Raw genomic sequence first — 23,490 nt, forward strand, 5'->3', positions numbered from 1 at the left:
TGTGGATCTGAGTGGATTTGAAAAACTAACCCCCACTCTCTGTGGAGGCTGTGCCCTTAAAACAAGTGCTTTTCAAAGAACGGCATTAAGAAACTTTTTTTTACATATATGATGCCCATCAACCTGAAAATAAATCAAAGTGAAAATCAGTGCCAAGTCAGCAACCCTGTTTTACCAGTTAGGGAACGTGGCTGACACATTACAGATCCAGTTCTAAAAGGCTCTGGTCCTGTCACCCTACCTGTCCCGCACAGCTGACAGCAGAGGGGACAAAACCCACTTTTACTTTGTCATTGTGTTTTCTAATCAACTGGGGGAGGGGAGTGTTCATGTCTATTTGATTCCCTATGTCCCAGGAGAGAGTTTGGGGTTCCTGGAAGCTTAACCTTGCTCTTCCCGCTCACCAAGAGACCCATACCCCTCCTGCTTACAATCTGGTCCCTCTCAGTTGAGCAGCAACTTGAGACTTTATGTCATTCCCAGATGTGGGCAGAGCAGCTGGTGCGCCCATATTACTCCAGACCTAACCCTGTCGTCATGTGAAGCCACATACCTAAAACCACGTGCCCAGTCGCCACTGAGCTTTGATAGTATCTCAAAGTCAGATAAAAACATCTCTCTGTCTCTGTCTCTGTCTCTCTCTGTCTCTTTCTGTCTCTGTCTCTGTCTCTGTCTCTGTCTCTCTCTGTCTCTTTCTGTCTCTCTCTGTCTCTCTGTCTCTGTCTCTGTCTCTCTGTCTCTGTCTCTCTCTGTCTCTTTCTGTCTCTCTGTCTCTCTCTGTGTCTCTGTCTCTCTGTCTCTCTGTCTCTGTCTTCCTGTCTCTCTGTCTCTGTCTGTCTCTGTCTCTGTCTCTCTCTCTGTCTCTCTGTCTCTCTCTGTCTCTCTCTGTGTGCCTCTGTCTGTCTCTGTCTCTGTCTCTCTCTCTCTGTCTCTCTGTCTTGCTCTCTCTGTCTCTGTGTGCCTCTGTCTGTCTCTGTCTCTGTCTCTCTGTCTCTCTCTTTGTGCCTCTGTCTGTCTCTGTCTCTGTCTGTCTCTGTCTCTGTCTGTCTCTGTCTCTGTCTCTCTCTGTCTCTCTCTGTCTCTGTCTCTCTCTGTCTCTCTGTCTCTCTGTCTGTCTCTGTCTCTCTGTCTCTATCTCTCTCTCTTTCTCTCTCTCTCTCTCGCTCTCGCTCTGTGTGTGTGTGTGTGTGTGTGTGTGTGTGTGTGTGTGTGTGTGTGGTGCAGCATATGTGTAGATACATGGACATGCCAGTACCCATGTGTGGAGCAGAGGTCAGAGGTTAATGTCTTGTGTCTTCCGTTTATCTTTTGAGACCGAGTCTCTTACCGAAGCTGGTGCTCACCAATCAGCCTGACTGGCTGTCCAGTGAGCTCCAGAGATCTGCCTGTCTCCGTCCCTCCCTGTCACTTATGCAGGCGCTCACAACAATGCCTGGCCTTTTTACATGGGGGCTGGGCATCCAAAGTCAAATCTTTATGTTTGTACAGTAGGCACTTTACCAACACAGCCATCTCCTCAGCTCCAAGAACACAGAGATTTCTAATGGTTTGTTACCTGATTCTGTATCCTGAAAAGTAGCCCAAAGCAAAGATAGCGATAACCCAGCCAGAAAGGGACCTCGCATTCTTCCCTTCAGGGTCTTCATATTGCAGCACCTGGTAAAGGTCACCAAACGGTCTACAGAGTACTCGAGTAGCACCAAAAATATCCATCTCCATTGAGAGATTTGGAGGTGGCTCGGCCCATCTGCTGTCACTGCAGCCCAAGGTTCTCTTTCATTCGGAAACCATGCTGTCAACTTGGTTTAGGATACACACCAGTGAGACAGATGCTCATCCTCCCTGCCCAGAGACGCTGGCATGAGACATTCTACCGATGGAAGCCTGTGTTTATGAATTCTCTTCTCTTCTCCCCTAGTTACCGTGACAGTGGGAGGCAAGCAGCACCTGCTTGGACTGTACGACACCGCGGGACAGGTAAGAGCTCACCGCCTTGCTTCATTAAGGGTTGAGGAAGGGGACGTAGGACAAAAGTGGCCCATTTGGCTCACCATTCAGAAGCTAACAACGTAGACATTTCTCCATCTGATCATTTGGGGCCCTTATATTTTTTTTACCCAAATGACAACCAGATATACATTCTTAATTTTATATATATATATATCTATTTATATTATACACATAATAAATAATGGGAATAAATAAATAATATATAAGTAAATAATATATTATACATAAATTTGTTTATTCATACACTACATATTAATTTTAAATATATCTGTGTTACATATTCCAGCATACATATAAATAATATATATAAAACTTAAAGCATTTTCCAAGATACTGGTGATATGTCAAACACCGACGAACCACCAATCAAAATATCATTTCTAGCCTAGAGTTTCAGTTGCCTCCAATCCAAACCTGTCCCACATCCAATATGTCTGAATCTATTTCACAATTTGTAGTTTTACCCTTTTTCCCCATGCTATTTTCTTTGCCTTATCTTTTATTTGATTTACCTAATGAACTGTGAATAACGAGATGGGGGTGGATAGACAGACTAAGCTCTGAAAGGAAAGCAAGGGTCTGGCTACGTTCCAACAACGGAGGTCAGCCCTGAACCACTGCAAACTGACTCTAAAGCTTCTAAGATTCCCTGAGCACTCTCATTCTGTCACAAGTGTTTATTCGGGTTTGAGAATGGAAGGACATGGACTTGAATCCCCAGCAGTGACGCTGTACGTGGCTGTCACTGGGTGAAAGCACCTGGAAACTGCCTTTTCCTGCACCTCACATGGAGCTGTGGAAAACATCCAGTGAGAGAAGTTTGCCGGGTGGAGGAGGGGCTGTGGATGAGCCATGGATGGCTGTGGCCTAATTTCTTGGATAGAGCGTGTTACCATATGTCTTGAATCATTTATTTAGGTCAAAATCAGCGGGTTGTTCAGTCAGTCCAAATTTATACAGCTTAAGTCCTTTGGCGTGAGTATTTGACCGTGGTATTTCCCACTGTGAGTTCCTTGGTAATTGTTAAGAGCTATGCGTTTGTCGAGGCCTCTTCTCACAATTATCTGAGATATATCATTTTGCTCAACTTGAAAGCTCCCTACTAGAAAATAAATGAATGAAAATTCTCCAGGGTTTTCAGTGTGCATTTGTAAGGACCACTGACAAGTGCACGTGAGACATCAAAGCTGGTGTTTTCCATTCAGGACAGGGAGTCTGGATACTCTAGCTAAGACCCAAGGTTCCTTCCCAGGTCCCTTCAGCTTCTATTCATGGTCAGATGGCTGTTTGGGGGAAAAAAAAACCCAGTCAGAACTAAGAGGTAGGGTAACCTCTCCCATCGATATCAAGAAACAGAAACAAAACTAGGGAAAATATGTTCCTGTAGCTTCTCAAGAGGAAAAATCAATTCGGGTTTTCTGACACCTCTCCTACCAGAAAACATCTCAGCAAACAAGGTACTCGGATTTGGGAGCTGGAATTGCCTACTCTAATTCAGTCATGAAGTCAGCAGGGCATCTCCATTCCTTACAACCTCGCAAGGTGTAGAGTGCATACAATCCTGTTTGCAAAGCTCAATACAACAAGGATTCTTTCATACTCTTGAAACTGCTCTGTCCCCCACCCCCACCTTCTTAGAAAACTCTGGAAGCCTATGCCCACTCAGCTCTCTCACACACTTCTGTCATAGCCCATAGCAGTTGTTGGTCCTATGCATCAGCTGCCCCAAGAGCAATATCCCTTGATCTCAATTTCATTTCACATGCAATAAAACAGTTTAAAAGCTCTTGTAGAGTTGAGTTATTGTCTCCCATTACCCTGTCCTTTAAATAATAAAAACACCCCTGTAAGAGTGGAAGTGATAATATGTTGTGAAAAGATCTTTAAACCTGAAAGTGAAGCATGTAGGCTAGCCCCGACCTCTGACCCGGGGTGAGAAACGCTGCAAAATATAATAACAAATGGGTTCAAGCTATTTCTTCAACTTAACTCTCACCTTAACGCTTTTTTCACGTATTTTGAAGTCTCTGGATAGACAACGTTCACATGGGAGGGTAAAGCCATGAAGCACGGAGAAAGGAAATAGGACCGACCATATCAGAAGGTTCCTTCTGGGCCTCCGGTGCTATGATGAAGGACTTTGAAAGATAATTTTCAAGACATCCTGGAAGAACTGGAGTAATTAATCAAAAAAGTTTGAATCAAGACCCAAGGGAGCCCTTTCAGCAGCGAGAGGTTTTAAATGCTAAGCACGCTACAATAAAGAATCAACCTGCATTCCTGTTCTCCAGCAGTGACTCTCAAACTAGAGCTTGGCACCAGCACCACCCAGAGCTTGTTAGAAACCAGCCACAGGGCCTCACCCTACAGTTTCCAATTCTACAAGTCCAGGATGGGCCCCAAGAATTTGCACTTATGATAGGTGTCCATTGCTACCACCCTGAACAGCACACTTTGATAGCCACAACCTTGGGAACTGCCATTAAAGTGCTGGTGGCTAACCAGCGGCATTGCTCGTATGTGAAGCATCTTAGAAATGAAGGGAGCTGGGTCAGAAATCAAAGCCTGTCCTCGGCTACACAGGAAACGCAAGGTCATCCTGGGCTACCCGAGACCTCGTCTCAAAAGCACAACAGGAAGAAATGCAGGCCCTCACACCCCAGCCCCAAATCAATGAAGTTAAGTCTTTGATAGATGGAGCATGTTCCCAACCAAATGACTACATCTACAAATTAACCGAAAAGCTTCACAGTGAATTTAGTTTAGAAGGTGTGTTAGTCTGCACTTTCTAAAGGAACAACACTGATAGAAATAAATACGTAATATGTATTTGTTATTATCTATTCATTAATAGAATAGCTTACAGGCTGTAATCTAGCTAGTCCAACAATGGATGTTTGCCAACAGAAGGTCCAAGATTCCAGCAGTTTTTCAGTCCCTGAGTTCGGATGTCTCTGTGGCTCCTCAGTATATCCCGGAATCCCACATGAGTAAGCTCTAATGCCAGTGAAGGATCAGACTTGCCGGTGCGAGCAAGAGCAAGCAGCAAAGAGCAAGCTTCCTTTCTCCGTGCCCCTCACACAGGCTGCCAGTAGAAGGTGTGGCCCAGATTAACAGTGGAATCTTCCCACCTCAACGGATCCAGATTGAAGGACGATCTTCCCACTTCAAATGATTTAATTAAGAGAAATCCTTCACAAGTGAACCCAGCCTACTTGACTTTCAGTTAATTCCAGATGTAGTCAAGTTGGCCACCAAGAATAGCCACCATATAAGTCTTGTCCCAAAAGTTCCCGTAATCTTCATTCTAAGCAGTACAGTGTAACCTTCAGCGACACGCAAGGAATACCTACAACTAATTAAAAATTATTCATTGAGGGGTTGGGGATTTAGCTCAGTGGTAGAGCGCTTGCCTAGGAAGCGCAAGGCCCTGGGTTCGGTCCCCAGCTCCGAAAAAAGAACCCAAAAAAAAATTATTCATTGAGTCTATCACTAAATAAGGAAAGAGAAATGATCTCAAAACAGACTGGTAATAAGTCCTAACCCGGCTATCAAGTTCTATCTAACCTGAATAAGTAGATTTTCTTACAGGAATAATCCAAAGAGCTATGCCCACATCTTTGTCCTGAGCTAACTGTGGGGGTGGGGTGGGGGTGGGGGGGTGGGCTGGGGAGCATTGAGAACAACTCGAGAAGCAAAAGCATTCTGAAAAATCAAGTGAGAGGAAGTTGTTATCCCCACCTTCAAAGGCAACCCTTGAGCAAAAATGTTTAACTGGCCTCCCTCCACCATTCAGCCTCCAACATGGCGGCTGCAGAGTTAGCCTCAAGACTCACCTCACCACTTTACAGCTCAGCCAAGCTTTTGCTAACGATGGCTTCTAATGAGGCCATGCATATGCTGCCACCACTTGGGAGCTGGCTTCTTCCCTATACTCCTAAGACAAACTATCATTTGGGCTTTGGATGGAGCACTTTGAAGGAAAAAAAATCTCCTTCAGAATTCAAACGGATGGAATTTCAGACACTTAATATTGGTAGTGCATACCTGTAACCCCAGCACTCAGGAAGCAGAAGCAGGTGAAGCTCTAAATTCGATGCCAGCCTGGTCTACAGAGCAAGTTCCAGGATAGCCAGGGCTATTCAGAAAAAAAATCCTGTCTCAAAAGAAAAACAAAAACAAACACACACACACACACACACACACACACACACACACACACACACACACACACACAAAACCCACGAAGTTAGTAAGGGATTTACCCCTCAGATCCCCCGCCAAGCAATGAGGCATCCCTCAGCTTAATCTATAATCTATTCATGTCAAGCCAGCTCACCTGTATGACTCATGCTCCTTGTCAAATATGAATGACAGTTTCTCTGTAAGTGGTTCCTATGCTCAGATCTCTGGCTCGGCTACAGCAAGAGACTTGGAGTTCTGGCTTGTTTGCCATGTACCATGAGAAACACAGCATGGAAAGCACGACTCAGAGTGGCTAGCATTGAGCCGAGCCTGAACACTTGTGGCCTGGGGAAGAGTAGAGTGTGAGAGGGGTTTCCCAGGCCAATGTTCAGGGCCAGGTGTCCTCTGCATCTGCAGTGGATCAGCCATGGTGGTGAGGCATCTTACCCTCTTCTCCGTGGACCCTCACCCAAGCGAATGATAATGAGAAAAGCCTGCTCTTGGGCCACACCCCGGGTAGGTGTATCTCGAAGACAGCAAGCACTAGCAGAAGTACCAATTACCATCACCGCCACAGGGAATGGGTGTCTCCTGGTGTCAGGAGCCAGGAGCAGCCTTCTCTGCTATTCACCTAAGCAGGTACCAGGTTTTCATTAGAGTGAGCGTGTTCCCTGCACATGCGCCCCTCAAGACATAAGGTGGACTGCCCATTGTGTGAGGATTGGATGGTATAAAACCACAGCCGAGGTGCCACCGCTGACCATGAGAGCAGGAAGGCCTCCCTGGCTCAGGGCTGCAACCGCACAGCTTCACCACCACCAGATATGTGAAGCTCCTCTTTCCTCCCCACAAGGGCTTCTTCTTCAGACGCATGAGAGCGGGCAGGAGCGAAGTGCAGCTGGAGCTCATTAAAGGCAACCCAGGTCCACTTGGAAGCACACAAGACTTCTCCTTCTGCTATTGGCTGAGCCAGCAGGGCCATCTGGAGCACGGGGTCTGGCGTCTTCACTAGCACTTCATGGAAAGTTTCCCTAAAACCTCCGAATAAATGTTTTTCTCTCAATAAGCAACTCAACCTTTCTCATCCCGTGTATCTCGGCGTGGTTTCTAGGAGTGCGCCATTTGGAGGATCTTGCCTGCTGATAAGCTGTTGGTAAAAAGTAACCAAGAACCCATTCTTACTTACCTTTCCCAAGGTTAGCAAAAACAAAGATGAAGGACAATCACAGTTCACAAACGTTCCGATCTCATTACTATCAGAGTTTGGAAAAGTGAATTTCAGAGTCATTCCTGATATCCAATGGGAATAGGGGACAGGGTTCCAGGACCCGCAGCTGTTGCTGACTTTGGATGAAAGATGGACGGGCCCTTTCACTCCATCATTTAAGTGTTTACTGCATTCAAAGCAGCAACCCGAGGAGTCACACATATGAAAGCATTGTATTCTCACAACCGGATGAGCATTTTACACTTTACAGATAAAGAAACTGAGGCCACGAGAACTCACGGGCTACCCCGAAGTAGTAGTGACGGGCGAGGTAGGGATTTGAATCCAGAGAATGGGTCTCCACCCCTCATGCTCTTAGGCAACATCCTGAGCTCCCGCCTCGTCCTACTTTCCGAGACTAGCTGGACCTAGGGAAGAAGATGGAAGCCAGAGCTGGTGCCAACAACCTGGGATAAATGTCAGGAAGCTCACAAAGCAAAGGAAGCAGAATTCTACTCCAGACTCTTGGAGCGAGAGGCAGGGGGCGGAACTCAGCGCTGCTTTTCTTACAACACAGACAGCAGCCCCTGGGCACCTACCAGACATGCGCATTCTAGGCTTCACCCCGGACCTGTTGCTGAATCTAAATCCACTACGTTCCCAGGGATCCAAACGCAAAGAGAGCTAATGGCTTCACGGCTCCAGCACTGTCGCTTTGTGATAAACCCGCTCATGAACATATTTAAGGCCCGGGGAATTGACCAGTCTGTGCTGAGAGTTCCCACAATGCCTACACCTGACCGCCCCAGGCCCACCTCTGTGCAAAGGGTAGCAAGTACTCAAAAACCTACATGGCCCCCAATCTCTACCACCCTACCCCAGCCCAAGTCCCCTTGTGTCCATCTTGGCCCTCCAAAACACTATCTAGGGGCTTTTATGAGTTAACACTCCATCTCTTCAAAAAGCACACAGGCACCCGTTACCCAGAGTCACTTGCAGCATCGGAAGGTACCTCAGTGCCATAAGGACCACCTAGCCCTTCCTCACAGCTGACACACACCATTTTCACATGCGACCATAATCTACAATCCAGGTGTGCTTCACCACAAAATTCAAGTCATCAGCAGGTATGAATTCAAATGCCCAACCTCTCGGCATCATCAAGTCCTGTTTATTAGTTCTGGGATTCTGTCGTGCTTTCTAGCCACAGCCACAGCCACAACCAAGGCACAAACCTTTGTTGAAAGTAATTTTTTTCTCTATAGTCCTGGTGAAATCTTTCGGATGTCTGATTCTGAGAGCTGCAAAGTTGACTGCAGGAAGGAGGGAGTATGCTAACCTGAGACCCTGAAACTGTTTTAAGCTGGCTGGGGCACGTGGGCTCAGATCCCCATGAGCTTAAGCCTTAGACATCCGGTAGTCTAAAGAGCTCTCAAGAGATACCTGTGTTGCTGGTCTGAGGACCGTCCTTTGGGAGTTAGTGTAAGAATTTGGGGGTAGAGGATTATCTGGACTTGACATTGGAATTTTCCAGTTCGGTCAAATCAATACTCTGCCTTACCAGAGTAACTAACAGAGGCAGGAAACTCGGTTCACATACGTGGAACTGTTTTGTGTATTTTCATTCTCATTCCCTGACCTGATTCCTAGTTCTTAGTCACCTTACACAGTTCATGCAGCAGCCTTGACAGAGCCACAAGTCCAGTAAGTAATCAGTCCTTTTAAATAGCCTTACACAACAGAACTAAGTCCTACAGCAAAGAAATCTAGAATCTGGAGCACCTTGAAGCCAGAAGCTGGCACCACCAGAAATCCCTGCACCGGGGGCCTGAGCCACTTTGCCAGGAGAGCAAAATGACCGCATCTCTCACCTCCCCAAATCTCCGATCATCTAAGCGTCATTTATTCAATGGCTAGCAAATCAAGGATTAAAAAAAACACTACCATTCAGACCACCAGTTATCATCAGCTCCTCAGGCTAATCGGATTGGTTTGGTTTGCTTGTTGAGTGTAGAGTGAGCAGAAGCGTTGAGATCTTAAATATACAGTGTCTGCTGCCACCTTGTGGCAATTTGGAGCCAATGCCCTCTCTGAAACAGGCAACGCACCGCTGCAGTAATATATTCCTAGACAGCCAAGTTTAAAAAAAGAAAAAAACCTTAATCTGTCATCTAAAGTCCTGAGATATGGCAATAAGAAAATCGAAAGCTAGGTCAGGATGAACGGAGACCTTGGGAGTCAATAACTCGGTGGCATTGGCCCATTCCAGACATCTCTACCTTGACCTCCTCTTCTGTGACAAGGAGGCTGATGGCAGTGTCTGTCTAGTGCTTCTGCGGGAACTCCAGGAGATAATACACACACCCCTTGTAATGGCGCCTGGTCCTTGGCAATGATCCCCAGACTCGAGCTCTGTTGATGAAGATGATGGTGCTACACACAAATCATCGTCCTCCACTCCAGGCTCCACCTGACCAATCAGTGCAGGATTCTTCTTCGTCCAGCCCAATGCTCCAGAGACTCTGGTTCTCTTTGGGCAGGAGGAGCTGGAGAAGTTGCTCCCTTAGATGTCACTGTAAACCCCACTTTTTTAATTACGTTAACTTTATTTTATTATTTTATCTGTATGGGCATTTCTCTACATGCTTGTCTGTGCCCCACTTATATGCCCACCTCCCTGGAGGGCAGAGAGGGCCCTGGAGTTACAGACCACTGTGAGCTGTCATGTTGCTTCTGGTCTTCAAACCTGGGTTCTCTGGAAGAGCAACCTAAACACTAAATAAGCCATCTTTCCAGCCCTAAATCCGGCATTTTACAGTAAGTCGTTCTATTCCATAAAATTACTTGCTATGGAGAGGGTAATGGGTAGAGGATGAGAAAGCCAATCAAACTGTCCATTGTGACCATCTGAGTGGAAGGACAAAATGACAGAGTAAAAAATTGTGCCTGAGATCCCCTCACTCGAGCGTTTTAGCACGCAACACGACTTTCTAAAGGTTTTCCATGTGGCTCTGATGAAAACCACTGCAGTAAAAACCCACAGAAAAGCCAAGGGTTCATGGACAGGATTGGTTTCCCTGTAATCACAGTGAAGTGGGAAAGACCAAGGTGCTCAGAGGTCAGTGCTCCACAACACGTATGCATATGCATATATGTATAATGTGTGTATTGGTGTGTCTAAGTGTGCGATGTTTATAATGGCGTACAGGTGCAAATGTAAGAGAAAATGTCTGAGCACACATTGCTAGTGGCTGTGCTACTAAATTCTATTAAAACATATGAGGACTATTTATTGAATGATCTAATACTCCTTGGCAACTAGACACCTGACTTTTAACTTGATCACACTGTGGCTCTGGGGTACGTTTAGGAACAAATCCCAAACATATTTCTTTAACAGGCGTATCTCATCTGGCAACAATACTTGCTTTGTAGTTTAGCGCACTCTATGTTCAATTTGAGAACAATGTTTAATTGTTGAAGAGATTCATGGGCCAATGACCTGCTAATTTAAGCACATGTTCCAGTCAATGCAACTCCAGTGTCCCGGGAGACCTACGTTCATCCCTGCTAACTGTACTATCTGCGTGGGTGAGTTTCAGAAGACGTAGAAGTAGACTGGTTGTTACCAGGGCAAGAAGGGACAGGAAGTGGGCAGCTATCAGTCAAAGCGCAAGATTACCATTAGGCAGGATGGGTAATTCTAGAAGCTACCATTCACATACAGATGTTAGGAAGGTGTGGTTATGTTATGGTTATGTGTTGGAAGGCGATTTTAGGTGTTGTCACTATTAAAAATCAAATCTGTGAGGAGATGGATTTGTTAACTCCTACCACTGTGATGTAACAAAACATGGTGGCTAGACCTTAAACTAATATACAGTTAGTTATAAAGGAGAAGTGAGTAGGTAGACACTACCTCAATTAAGCTGTCTAGGTTTTTTCTAAGTTGATTTGAAATGGGTAATTTGTGACCAGCTCATCAGCTGCTACTGTGGCCTCTCCGTGCGTGAGTCCCAAGAAGACGCACAGACTCTCTGCACACAACCTGTGCTAACTCTCCTCTGTCCTTCCCACAGGAGGACTACAACCAGCTGCGGCCCCTCTCTTACCCCAACACCGACGTGTTTCTCATCTGCTTCTCTGTCGTGAACCCTGCCTCTTACCACAACGTTCAGGAGGAGTGGGTCCCGGAGCTGAAGGACTGCATGCCTCACGTGCCTTACGTGCTCATTGGGACCCAGGTTAGCATGAGGGTAAGGGAAGGGCGGGAGAGGCTGTGAAGGAAAGGTGAACCCTGTGTTCTATCAAACACCACGACAGATTCTCAGGTATATCACATGGGTGAGGAGAGGTTCTGAAGGTGCGCAATTATCTAGCTGAAAATGTTACGTATTTAATATGCAGGAGAAAGTTTTGATCTGGCCTTTAAAATTAAGCTCGCAACATAATTATTTGACAGATACTCTTCCCAGCCCTGAATTGAGTAATGAAGCATGGGCATCAATTTTACATACTATCTGGATATTTTCTTTAAAGTTAGACACAATTGTTTCGATGCAGCAAAATAGGCGTGTGGGTGTGAATGGCCCTGCGGACAGGGTACACCATGGCAGGCCTCCTGGACAGCCGTGCTGGAGAAGAAAGGAGCTCTCTGCTTTCCCATTACTCTTTAGTCACGCAGTTGTGAGGACTGTTAAACCGCACACAGTGGCAAGTAACAGCTACAAACGGTCAAGGCCTTGACCGTGTTAGAAGCTGACAAAGTTCCTCAGCCTGAACCTCCATCACGAGCCTCATGCTGCCTAAGGACTGGCTGAGCTCGCCATAGTTCAGTGGCCTCCGTCCTTGGCTGTTTTGAAACCCGCATTAGTGTTCCAATCCCAGGACCGTACTGTGGCCTTGGGGCTTCCCATATGCTTCCTACAGCACCTCTTTTGATTTCTTATGTTCAATCCTATTTGACAAAGAGGAAATTTTAAAAACCGTAAATGAAAGAAAGATGCTTTCTAAAAACAACATGGGCAGGTGGGGTTCTATGTATTCACTTAGATCCGGCATAGACCTCCTTTATCCATGCAGCCGGCAGAGCACAAGTCATGTTTCTGCCCTGAACAGTATCGATTTGTGTAAATGAAGGTTTTTTTCTACCTTCGATTGCAAATATTAATGCCTGTCCACTGCTAGAAACCTAGATCCCGCCACCAAAATCTGTAACTGGCCATTCGAAGTCCTCATTGTGACTTGAATCTGTTTAGAATAGTCACTAAGTCGAACGGTTAAAGAAAAATAGAAAAACACACGGAGACATAAAACTATGACTTTGCATGAGCATTGTTCTAATCGATGGGATCCTAGCCTGACCAGATCGACTTCCTGCAGGAAGTAAGTCCCCCTGCCCACTTACACAGTAACTTCTGAAAGCAACCACAACATTTAGTAGAGGGTCCAGTCTTTCACCTGCTGCCCTCAAAGCCGCTCCCCTGGAGAGATATTCTACTGCTTCACTAGAGGAACCCTTTGGCCTCTCCTTACTGGGACCCCCCTGCAAGGCCTCCCTGTCCCTTTGTTACCTGTTGAAAAGGTCTCACAGGTAGCAAATCTCCAACCCTTTGAAGGTCAAGATTTGATTCCGGGGCTGGGGGGCAGGGGGGAGGATCAATGGACCCAAAGCCATGAAAGTATTATATAATAAGTAATATGAGTTACAGTCAAATGAGTAATCACCAAAAGGTGCCCTCGCCATTGCAGGACGTTCTCAGTGGACAGGTTCACTGCTTTGAAGACTATGTAAAGCCACCCTGACACATGAAAGCACTTGGAAGGCAGAGGAAGGTGGATCTATGTTAGTGAGAGGCCAGCCTGGTCTACATAGTGAGTTCTAGGACAGCCAGAGCTACACAGAGAAACCCCTGTCTCACACAGTGAGAGAGGGAGAGAGAGAAGGAGAGGGAGAGAGGGGGAGGGAAGGAAAGGGAGGAGAGAGAGGAAAACTCACTTCAGACTCTCAAACATAGCATGGGCATATATATTGTTTTCTTGGATAACATCCAGCAACATCAGAGAGGTGAAAGTGGGAGAGGGCACTATATTATGTCTCCACTTAAAAATAACGGATAAGGCCTGAAAATAGTTAACACGTCTTTGTCCCAGATTGATCTCCGAGATGACCCCAAAACCTTGGCGCGTCTGCTGTACATGAAGGAGAAGCCCCTCACCTATGAGCACGGCGTGAAACTGGCAAAAGCGGTACGATCACGTTTGAACTGAGCACTTAGGGGTGGGTGCCTTAAACTGCAGCATGCTTCACCTCTTCTTCCTCGTTCTACAAAAGCTAGAAGGAGCCATTTTGGAGAGTGTTCCTGTCAGCCGGCACCTTCTGTTTTCCATTAAGAAACTTCAAGAGTTTCGACAGCTAAGCACTTGCCATTTTGCTTCATTGGCGTCCAGACCATGGACTTGCCACATTGAGCATGAATTAATGGTAATCATTAGATGTACATCTGCAAACCTCCCTGTTTATTATCAGTGTAACTCATCTAAATGACCCCATATGAGGCGTTTTGTGATCTTTTTTTTTTCAGGTAGAGAATTGGATTTGAAATCTGGCAGGGTTCTCTGTCTAATCTTTCTCTTCCTATAATGAATAGCCACTTAGTCTGGGCAGCATTGTGAATAGCTAGGGAAGCATAGCACGCAGCTCAGAGTAACAGGGTGAGGAATCTAAGTGGCTGTCTGACAGAGTGGAGCTGGAATTACCTCCTCTGGCCATTCTTCACTTCTGAGAGTCGGCCATAAACAGTGATCTTGCTACAGAAGTGCTTCAAAATGTATTTGCCAGACACCCAATCTCTGCCTGCCCATTGTCACCACAACATGAGCAGAGCAGCCACTGTAATGGACACATGTGCAGAAGGAGACTTAAGGGCCATGGTCTCTGATTGGAATTTACTTCCTCCTTGATTTAGTCAATCAACCCAAGCAGGGGAGTTTAAATTTTTAATATTTTACTTCCTAAGTAACTAACCCTGCAAGACATATGCCCCCAAGCAGTTAGTCACCTCCAAACCAGTCAAGAATAACATTAGCTACAAATTACTCTTTAGCAAAAGATAGATAGATGGACAATAGATAGATGATAGGTAGGTAGGTAGATAGAAGATAGATAGATAGATAGATAGATAGATACATACATACATACATACATACATACATACATACATAGATACATACATAGATACATAGATACATAGATAGATACATAGATAGATACATAGATAGATACATAGATAGATACATAGATAGATACATAGATAGATACATAGATAGATACATAGATAGATAGATACATAGATACATAGATAGATAGATACATAGATACATAGATACATAGATACATAGATACATAGATACATAGATACATAGATACATAGATACATAGATACATAGATACATAGATAGATTGTGGGATTTCTCTTATTAAAGCTTGTTTAGAGGTCACAAATGGCATATGACACCTTCTCTGGAAGTGGATTTAGCTGTAGTGTTCTATGGGTACAATGCTTAAGGACATCACACAGACGTTTGAACCCTTCCTACTTCTGCCACAGACCTGTAAGCCATCTAGGGAGATGTTGGCATGCTAAGCCTCTTAGAGGTGAGGAAATGGCCCCGGGGGAGATGAGCATGACTGAATCATAGACACATTTGAATCCATCTATGTGCATGCTGGGCACTGGAACATCATTCCCACTGTCTTCTCCAGCCATGTGTGTGACCCCTGGGTAAATGAGTGGATCTGTGGGTTCTGCTCCAACATCCAACCTCACTAACACACATGTTAATGTGTGTGACTGTATGTGGCTCCTAGCAGGAGGGCCCACTGTTTCTGCAGTAGCCTACTCTGTGTTCCTTGCCTCCAGGACTGTTCCCTCCTTCATGCAGTGGCTTCCTAGCCTCATTCTGAGTTTGGAAAGCTGCTTTTTGGGTTTGGTTTTTGTTGTTTTTCCCTGTGATAACAAGTCACCCCGAAGCCTGCAGTTTCATTTCAGCTTTATTTTAAGAACAGTGGCTGAGCTCATCGCTTGATTACCTTTTGCCAGCCTCTCCTAGCAACTGCTCTCTGGTTTACAATCATGTTGAGAGTATGAAATCCAATCTAGAAGAAAACCAAGCGAGATTTTTTTTAAACTGGTTTCGTGACGATTCACGTAATTACAGAGACGTTTTTAGGTTCCTGAGTCTTTGAGTCCTCTGTCAGATACTTTAGTGTAAGAGCTAGTTAGCATTTACGCTGTGATGATCTGATCCTGGGTGTGGCATAGGCTTCCTCTTAGTTAATCCTCCATGCACCTCCTGTGGTGTGTTTATTATTGTCAAAACTCATCCAGAGGCAAATGAGGGTTAGAGAGGCGAGCTCTCTGAGTCGATGCCCTCTGCCTCCTTCCTAGAGTCTGCAAACAAATTCTTCACTTTGGGACCCCTTCTGCAAAGACTTCTAGGAACAGCAGAGCAGTAGTTCCATCCCCTGGTTTGAGAGATGGACACATTCTTATCCCTGCAAGTTAGGGCCAGTTCTTGAGCCTGTAAATGGGTTGGCAAAAGTCTTACTCCCTTAGGTTCCTGTGGCACCGCAGTGAACTAACATGCTGTCCCTCTTAGCCTGCTTGCCCTCAGATTTGTCTGCATCTGGGAAGACATTGCCCTCTGTTCCTTCTAACTACATTTTTTGTTTTGGTTTTCAGTATGTTCTCATGTAGCCCAGGCTGGCCTTGAACTCTACATATACCCGAGGATAGCCTTGCTTTTGCTGGTTTGTTTCAGCACATCTGATTTTATGCAGAGCTGGGAATCAAAGTCTAGGCTTTGTCCATTGCAGGCAAGAATGCTGCCAGTTGGGGTTGGGGATTTAGCTCAGTGGTAGAGTGCTTGCCTAGCAAGCGCAAGGCCCTGGGTTCGGTCCCCAGCTCCGAAAAAAAGAAAAAAAAAAGAATGCTGCCAGTGGGCTCCAGTCCCCAACCCTTCTAGCCTTGCTATGCGTCTTCTGTGCACCCCACCTGAGTCAAAGGAGAGGAAAAGGTTTCGCTTGCCGTTTGACTTGATTTGACCTGTTACAAGTTGGCTTGTCTTCATCCCTTGCCATCAGATCTTGTATATTGTATAGCTCTGTGGCAGGTTTCCCACCCCTGGGAACAATGCACCTTAAGTATTGTAAGAAAGTATCAGAAAGGTGTTCTGTTTGCTGCCTCAATCTCTCCTTTGTTTTGTTTTACTTCCTTGAAAGGTGTCAGTTTGGTCAAGCCTGCTGCAGATTGCACACATGTGTGTCTTAATGAGGAGTCTCTGAGCTTTTGCAGATGGGTCCTAAATACTTAGCTGAGTAGGTCATTTGGCTCTTGAGGACCAGGGAAGGGCACTGCTATAAACAAGAAGGGCCATGTTTCTTTGACACAGTTTTCCATTTCAATCTTTGATGGCCCTGATGAATTTTTTGAGCATTCTTTTTAATATGTCTGTGTCCTTTCCCTGAACCACAACAAACTCTCCTCTCTGACCCCTGAGCACGTAGAGCATGGCAAAACAATCATCTCACAACTGGGCTCTGTGTCTCACAGGGAACGTTCCAGATCACACCCAAAATCCCTTGGCTACTTTTCCTGGAACGATCAACACACCATAATGTAACGTTAACCTCCTCACACAACAATGCCTTTTGGGGCTGTCTCGTTACCTTTTCCCATGTCAGAATTGGAAGAGACAAGTTTGGGCTCCTCCTGCCTCATTCAGAGGCACGGGCTGACACTAAAGTACTGTCAGTTGGCAGTGCTGTAGGGAGGAAGGGAGCAAGCTCCACTCATCTCTTAGGGTCCCAGAGTGAATGAACAGCAGTCAGCCAAACTCCTAAACTTTTCAGAATTACTATGGGGCTTTGGAATCATTAGTGGGAAGTTTGTCCAAATGTGATCGCCTACATCACTTTCTAAGGTCCCTCCCCACCCCTACATAACTGACAGAGTCATCACATTACAAGCAAATACTTTCAGTTAGTCCTTTACTTGCTGTGCTTTTTATATATGTGTGGACCAATTTCTAAAGGCAGAAGATGACATTTCATGTTGTCGTTAGGGGAAAAACTCTCTACCCCCTTTTCCTCTCTCTCATATCCTGTTTTTAATAGGTTTTTGAAGTTTTGCCCAAATCTAAAGGCCAGACCATTATCAAAACAAAATCCATAAAGTAGGTTTTCATCATGCACTGATGGCTTCAATTCCCAACCTTTGATATTTCCCACTGGCTTATAAAACAGCCATTCTTGTCAGAAAAAGAACACCTACCAAAAAAAAGGCTCAAGCTGTCTGTAGGAAGAAATTTTGAAATAAATGTCTGGACCTACCAAAACAATTTTATTTCATACCGAGTCTTCATGTCTGGGACCTTTCAAACAATCCCATTCAGTGACTGTTACCTTGGCCAACTTGTTGCTGGACTGAGTCTAAGGGTCATAGAATAAGAAAACAATATACCTCAAGGGCTAGGAGGATGACTTGTCCTGAAAGAGTACTTGCTCTATAAGCATAAGGACCTGAGTTCAAATCCCCAGCACCCACATAGAAGCCAGTAACCCTAGCATCAGGGCAGAGATGGGCACATCCCAGGAGCTCACTAGCCGACCAGTGTAATCAAAGCAGCAAGCTCCAGGTTCAGCAAGACCCTGCTGCTAGGAAACAGGACAGAGAGTGATGGGGCAGGACACCTGATATCTTCCTCTGACCTCAACACACACACACATACACACACACACACACTTCCACACACATGCATACACACACATACATTCTGACACGCATATACACTCACACACACTTTCATACAAACACACACATTCTCACACACATATACATACATTAACACACACATACATGTATTTACATACCCATACATACACTCATACACATTCACATACACACTCTGACACACACACACGTACATACATTCACACACACACACACACACATGCATACATGCACACATTCCCATACACACACTCTCACACACATATGTACATTCACAAACACATACACACTTGCACACACATGCAAACACACACTCTCTCATACATGCACACACATACATTCTGACACACATGTACATTCACACACTCACACAAACATACATTCTCACACATACATACACATATTCTCTCACATACACACATGCATTAATACACACATACATGCATTCACATACCCATACATATAATCACACACATTCACAATTCTCACTCTCTCACACACACTCTAACACATACATACATTCACAGACACATGCACACATATACACATTCACATATATACACATTCTCTCACACATACACACACATATATACATATAGTCACACATACATATACACATTCACATACACACACTCTCACACACCTATACACATTCACATACACACACTCTCACACACACACACACACACACACACACACACACACACCTCAAGAGACAAAGACTTTAAGCGTAGTCCCCTCCCCTGGTTGAACACTCATTTTACCTTGCCTGGGCTGAATCCTTTCTTGTGGAAGCTAAACCACAAGTTTTTCTTCATTCCACATTATACAAGCTTCCTGGTGGCAGACAAATGCATCTGACATCTGTATCCCAACTGATCCACAGTGTTTCTTTCTTTTTTTTTAATTTATTTTTTTTATTAACTTGAGTATTTCTTATTTACATTTCGAGTGTTATTCCCTTTCCCGGTTTCCGGGCAAACATCCCCCTAATCCCTCCCCCTCCCCTTCTTTGTGGGTGTTCCCCTCCCCATCCTCCCCCCATTGCCGCCCTCCCCCCAACAATCTAGTTCACTGGGGGTTCAGTCTTAGCAGGACCCAGGGCTTCCCCTTCCACTGGTGCTCTTAATAGGATATTCATTGCTACCTATGAGGTCAGAGTCCAGGGTCAGTCCATGTATAGTCTTTAGGTAGTGGCTTAGTCCTTGGAAACTCTGGTCTTTCAATCGTATACATTAAATAAAACTCTCAATCTTGACTGTATAGAGAAATAGAATATGAGTCCACCATGAATTTTGGAAGCTGAGGAGATCATCTACTCTATTGGGACACCAGTCATGGCTGCTTTCTCCTGGTCCCCCAGCATCCCTGGGTGCCACCCACAAACTCCCATCTGTAATACCCTCACACCCTCACACTCTGCCTCCCTGTTTCCACGGCCATTCATCTGCCACAATTTCCAGGTCCAATATCCAGCCAGCCTCTTCTGCATTTGATCCGCTTTTTCCAAAGTTTCAAAATGGAAAATGGAAAGGGGGTTGTTTCTCCAGATGTCCTTAATATTCAGAGGCCCTCAGCACATAGTTGGCTCGCGTGAGCTTGTGAGACAAAAACACTCAGGTCCCCTCCTTTACCAAAGCCGAGTACAGCTTTCCTGGCTAGTGATTTTCTTAATGAGAATCAACAGTTTCTGGCCTGGATTTCTACATTTCTCATGAGATTTTCTAATTCTCATATAACACATAGTATGAAATCACTTTTTTTTCATCTTCAAAGAGTTGTAAGCAGCTGAATAGTAAAAAACACTAGCTGCTCTTCCAAAGAATCTGGGCTCGATTCCCAGCACCCACATAACATACAACTGTCTGTAATTCTAGCTCCAGAGGATCTGATGTCCTCTTCTGGCCTCTACAGGCACTGCGTGCATGTGGTGTGCAGATAGACCATGCAGGCAAAATGCCCACACACAGATAATTCTCATAATCATCAATAACAACAATAATTTGTTTTTAACAATTAGCCATTGTTATAATAATTCAAAATAGAACTTTAACCCAGTACAAAACACATGTCACTTAACTATAAAAATATACAGAGAGAAGGTGTCTCTATCAATGAATGTCTTCTATGATTTTTATTTCTTCATGTTTTACTGTATTAATTTAAAGTTTGTTTTTCAAAGTTTATTGTTATTAACAAAAATAGCAAACGGTGTCATGTTGCCAAGAGATACGTACCAACCAAAAATAATGTAAGATGGCTGCTTCTTAGCTGGCCTTTAGGTCCAGTGACACTGCCTTATCCCATACAAAAGAGCTTCTTCACTCGAACGTCACTGCCACATTCCGTATTGAAATGAAAGGACACCGGAAACAGACTGTCTGTAGAACAAGCAGACACGGGACCTGGCAAGTGAGAGGGTTGATACTCACGACTTTCTCTTTGTGTTTTAGATAGGAGCTCAGTGCTACTTGGAATGCTCTGCCCTGACTCAGAAGGGTCTCAAAGCTGTTTTTGATGAAGCCATCCTCACCATTTTCCACCCCAAGAAAAAAAAGAAAGGCTGCCACGGCTGCTGTGTAATCATCTGAAGTTGCCTGAGACCCGTCTCTCCGCCATGCAAAGAGGGAAGCCAGTCTCTGAGAACCAACGCTAGCCGAAAGGAGGGCGTGACCAGAAAGGAATTCCTGCATCCTCAAAGCCTGTCCCCACACCCTGCCAATTCCCCAGCTCAGTATCCTGTAAGCCACTGCCACAGCCCCAAGCCAGCCAGACATCCACACTGCGCATGGAGAAAGCAGAGGCTCGTTCAAACCGCAGGCTGGCGAGGTGTTGGAAGCCGAGTGAAGATCCGTCCAGTATTTCACATCTTCTCTCTCACGGTTATGAACCAACCGGAAGTCATGACGGGCAAACCAAGTACTCTCTGTCCTGCACCAATGGCCTTAGTTCATGTCTTCACCAACCTTGGGAATACGACAACTTTTTTTTTCTGAGTCTTTTACTCAAGCCCCTTGCGGTTCATTTATTTCTACTGCAGTTTCCTGTTGTCCAATCACTTGAGCCTTAAAAATCCACATCAAAATAACCGAAAGACAAGCTGGATTGTGTTTATGCCAACTGACAGTGGCTCTCTGCCAATGTTCTTAGGGCTGCCACGTACCTCTGAATGCCTAATTACAAAAAAAAAATTACAACTTTTATAAACTGACAGACCCATAATGTTTTTAACCTTTTTAAAAGAAAGCATCCTGTGAATTATTACAGCTCCCCGAGTTTGGCCAAAGATCAACCTACAAATGCTTCAGGTGATAGGGGGTCTGCTCTTGCAAAGCCTTACTGTCATTCAAAAACGGACTGTCGTGGAAGAAACCGTTTTCTACTCCTCCTCTAAACTGGTCAGGACAATAATAGAGCAAAGCTATCTTCCCACTGCAGGAGAGTGAGCCTGACCCACCCTGTTCATGTAGTATCTTCACTTTTTCTCCTGTGCCCACTGTGTTCCCGGTCAAAGCTTGACAAAAAAAAAAAAAAGAGTTCCAGAATCCTCCAGGGTCAAAGTGCCTCAACTTTCCTCCTTGCTTTAGGTGAAAGCGTTACTCAGCTCCATACAAGCTTCCATTAAGGACAGTTTCTAGTCTCAGCCAGTATGGAATCATTGCCCCCTCTCTTTCTTTCCTCCATACCCTCTCCCAAATGTCCATGGAGAATGGGCTTAAGCGGTGAAGCCTGTCCACTGAGGACATTTGGAAAAAGGGATTTGGCCCTGAGCAGGAAAAGCTCCCAGTGAGGAATCCTGCCCCTGACAGGACAGTTCCAAACAGCCAGGGACTCTCTATGTTTTAATTAGAAGCGGTGATGGGCCCTGGTTAGCCTTACTTGCTTACAAATGCCCAGGAATTACCCAGGGAAACTGATTTATCATTTTTTTAACTTTATTCATATCTTAGCAATAAGAATTTATTTTACTTTTTCTTGATTGAAGCTCCCTCTGTTGGGGAAAAAAAAACTCTTAATCTTTCTAGTCTTTTCTGCTCTTAGAAGAACCACAGAAGAAAATGTATGGTATGGGTCTTCTAGAGTGTTTCCATGACACCTCTTCAGTCTTTGGGGGGCTTGATTGTTTGTCTGTTGTTTAGAATTTCTGAAATATATTTTTGCTTCTTCTACATGTTAGTACTGTCTTTCTTCTCTCCCATATAATCGCTAATAATTTTCTGAAGCACACATTTACATGCATACACAAATATACATGCGTGGGCACACACACACACACACACACACACACACACACACACACACACACACACACACACACACACAAAGGAAACTTGAGTTCTGCACGCCAAAGCTTTATATTTAGAAAAACAAGGACGGACTGTCTGCCTTCATACATGGAGATCAAATATGCATGAGTCATAATGAATATGCATGAGTCATAATAAATATGCATGACCCATAATGCTGTGGGCTACCACTCATACTTCATACACAGTGATGGGTCTTGTAACACTGTGCTATGAGCCAGTTTTGCTACAACACAGAATGGGTACATCCTGCTGAGGGCTGTTCCTCACTTGTGGAGAAAGAGTACGTTGGCTCCACCAAGGAGAATGTGCCAAATGTATGCGGTCAAGAGGCAACTCGCTCCCCATGCTATCATCCCCATAATGGAACAAAGAGATTTCTATAGCAGGACTTGATTTGTTTCCCCAAATTGTCTTTCTGCCTCAAAAGTGACTAACAACTGTTCTGAGAGCTAAATACCAAGAGTCATAGAAATCAAATGTAAGAGATGCTAACAGTCTCCAGAGTCGACAAACTGGTGGCCGATAGCCATGTGAGAACAGAAAAGGCCTCAGAACCTGTACATAGCCCAAGGCCTCCATGTGTAGAGCTGAGGCAATCCTGACATCTGCTGCCCACCAAGCCCCCTGCAGCCCCAAACTGTACTGTACTTGGCATCACCCATATCCGGTTGTAGTTCAGTGGGTAGATGGGTAGAGTTGGGCTGTTTCTCCTACAGTTTTCAGCCACATTTTAAGTGTACAGTTTCGTGTACTTCAGCTCCTATAGACAGAATAGCAATCCTCTACACTGGTAATAAACTAGTGACGAGAATTTGACCTTCCCAACAACATGCCTGCAAATTCAGAGGAAACCTCCACAGAATCAAGTAGCTAGATTGACAGATTTTTTTTTTCACTTTGATGGTTGACCGTTCAGTAGAGTTTGGTGGACAGCCTAAGTTAAGACGCCTCAAGACCACGTTCACAGTAAGAAGTCTCGACTGAT

The 23,490-nt window shown here is 44.9% G+C and overlaps 1 protein-coding gene across 2 annotated transcripts in view; it reads left to right on the forward strand.

Annotated features, from left to right (window-relative positions):
* Rhoj (ras homolog family member J) overlaps positions 1-22,364 on the forward strand; it is an 82,483-nt gene extending 60,119 nt beyond the window's left edge. Inside the window, exons 2-5 of one of the 2 annotated variants that reach the window (XM_087552750.1) lie at positions 1,919-1,977; positions 11,482-11,646; positions 13,556-13,682; positions 20,649-22,364. In XM_087552750.1, coding sequence (XP_087408876.1) covers positions 1,919-1,977; positions 11,482-11,646; positions 13,556-13,672 — 341 coding nt within the window. In that variant the 3' untranslated portion in view covers positions 13,673-13,682; positions 20,649-22,364. 2 annotated transcript variants of the gene reach the window in all.
* The last annotated feature ends 1,126 nt before the right edge of the window (positions 22,365-23,490 follow it).

This window comes from Rattus norvegicus, chromosome 6 (assembly GCF_021556685.1).
Source record: "Rattus norvegicus strain SHRSP/BbbUtx chromosome 6, alternate assembly SHRSP_T2T, whole genome shotgun sequence".
NCBI lineage: Eukaryota > Metazoa > Chordata > Mammalia > Rodentia > Muridae > Rattus > Rattus norvegicus.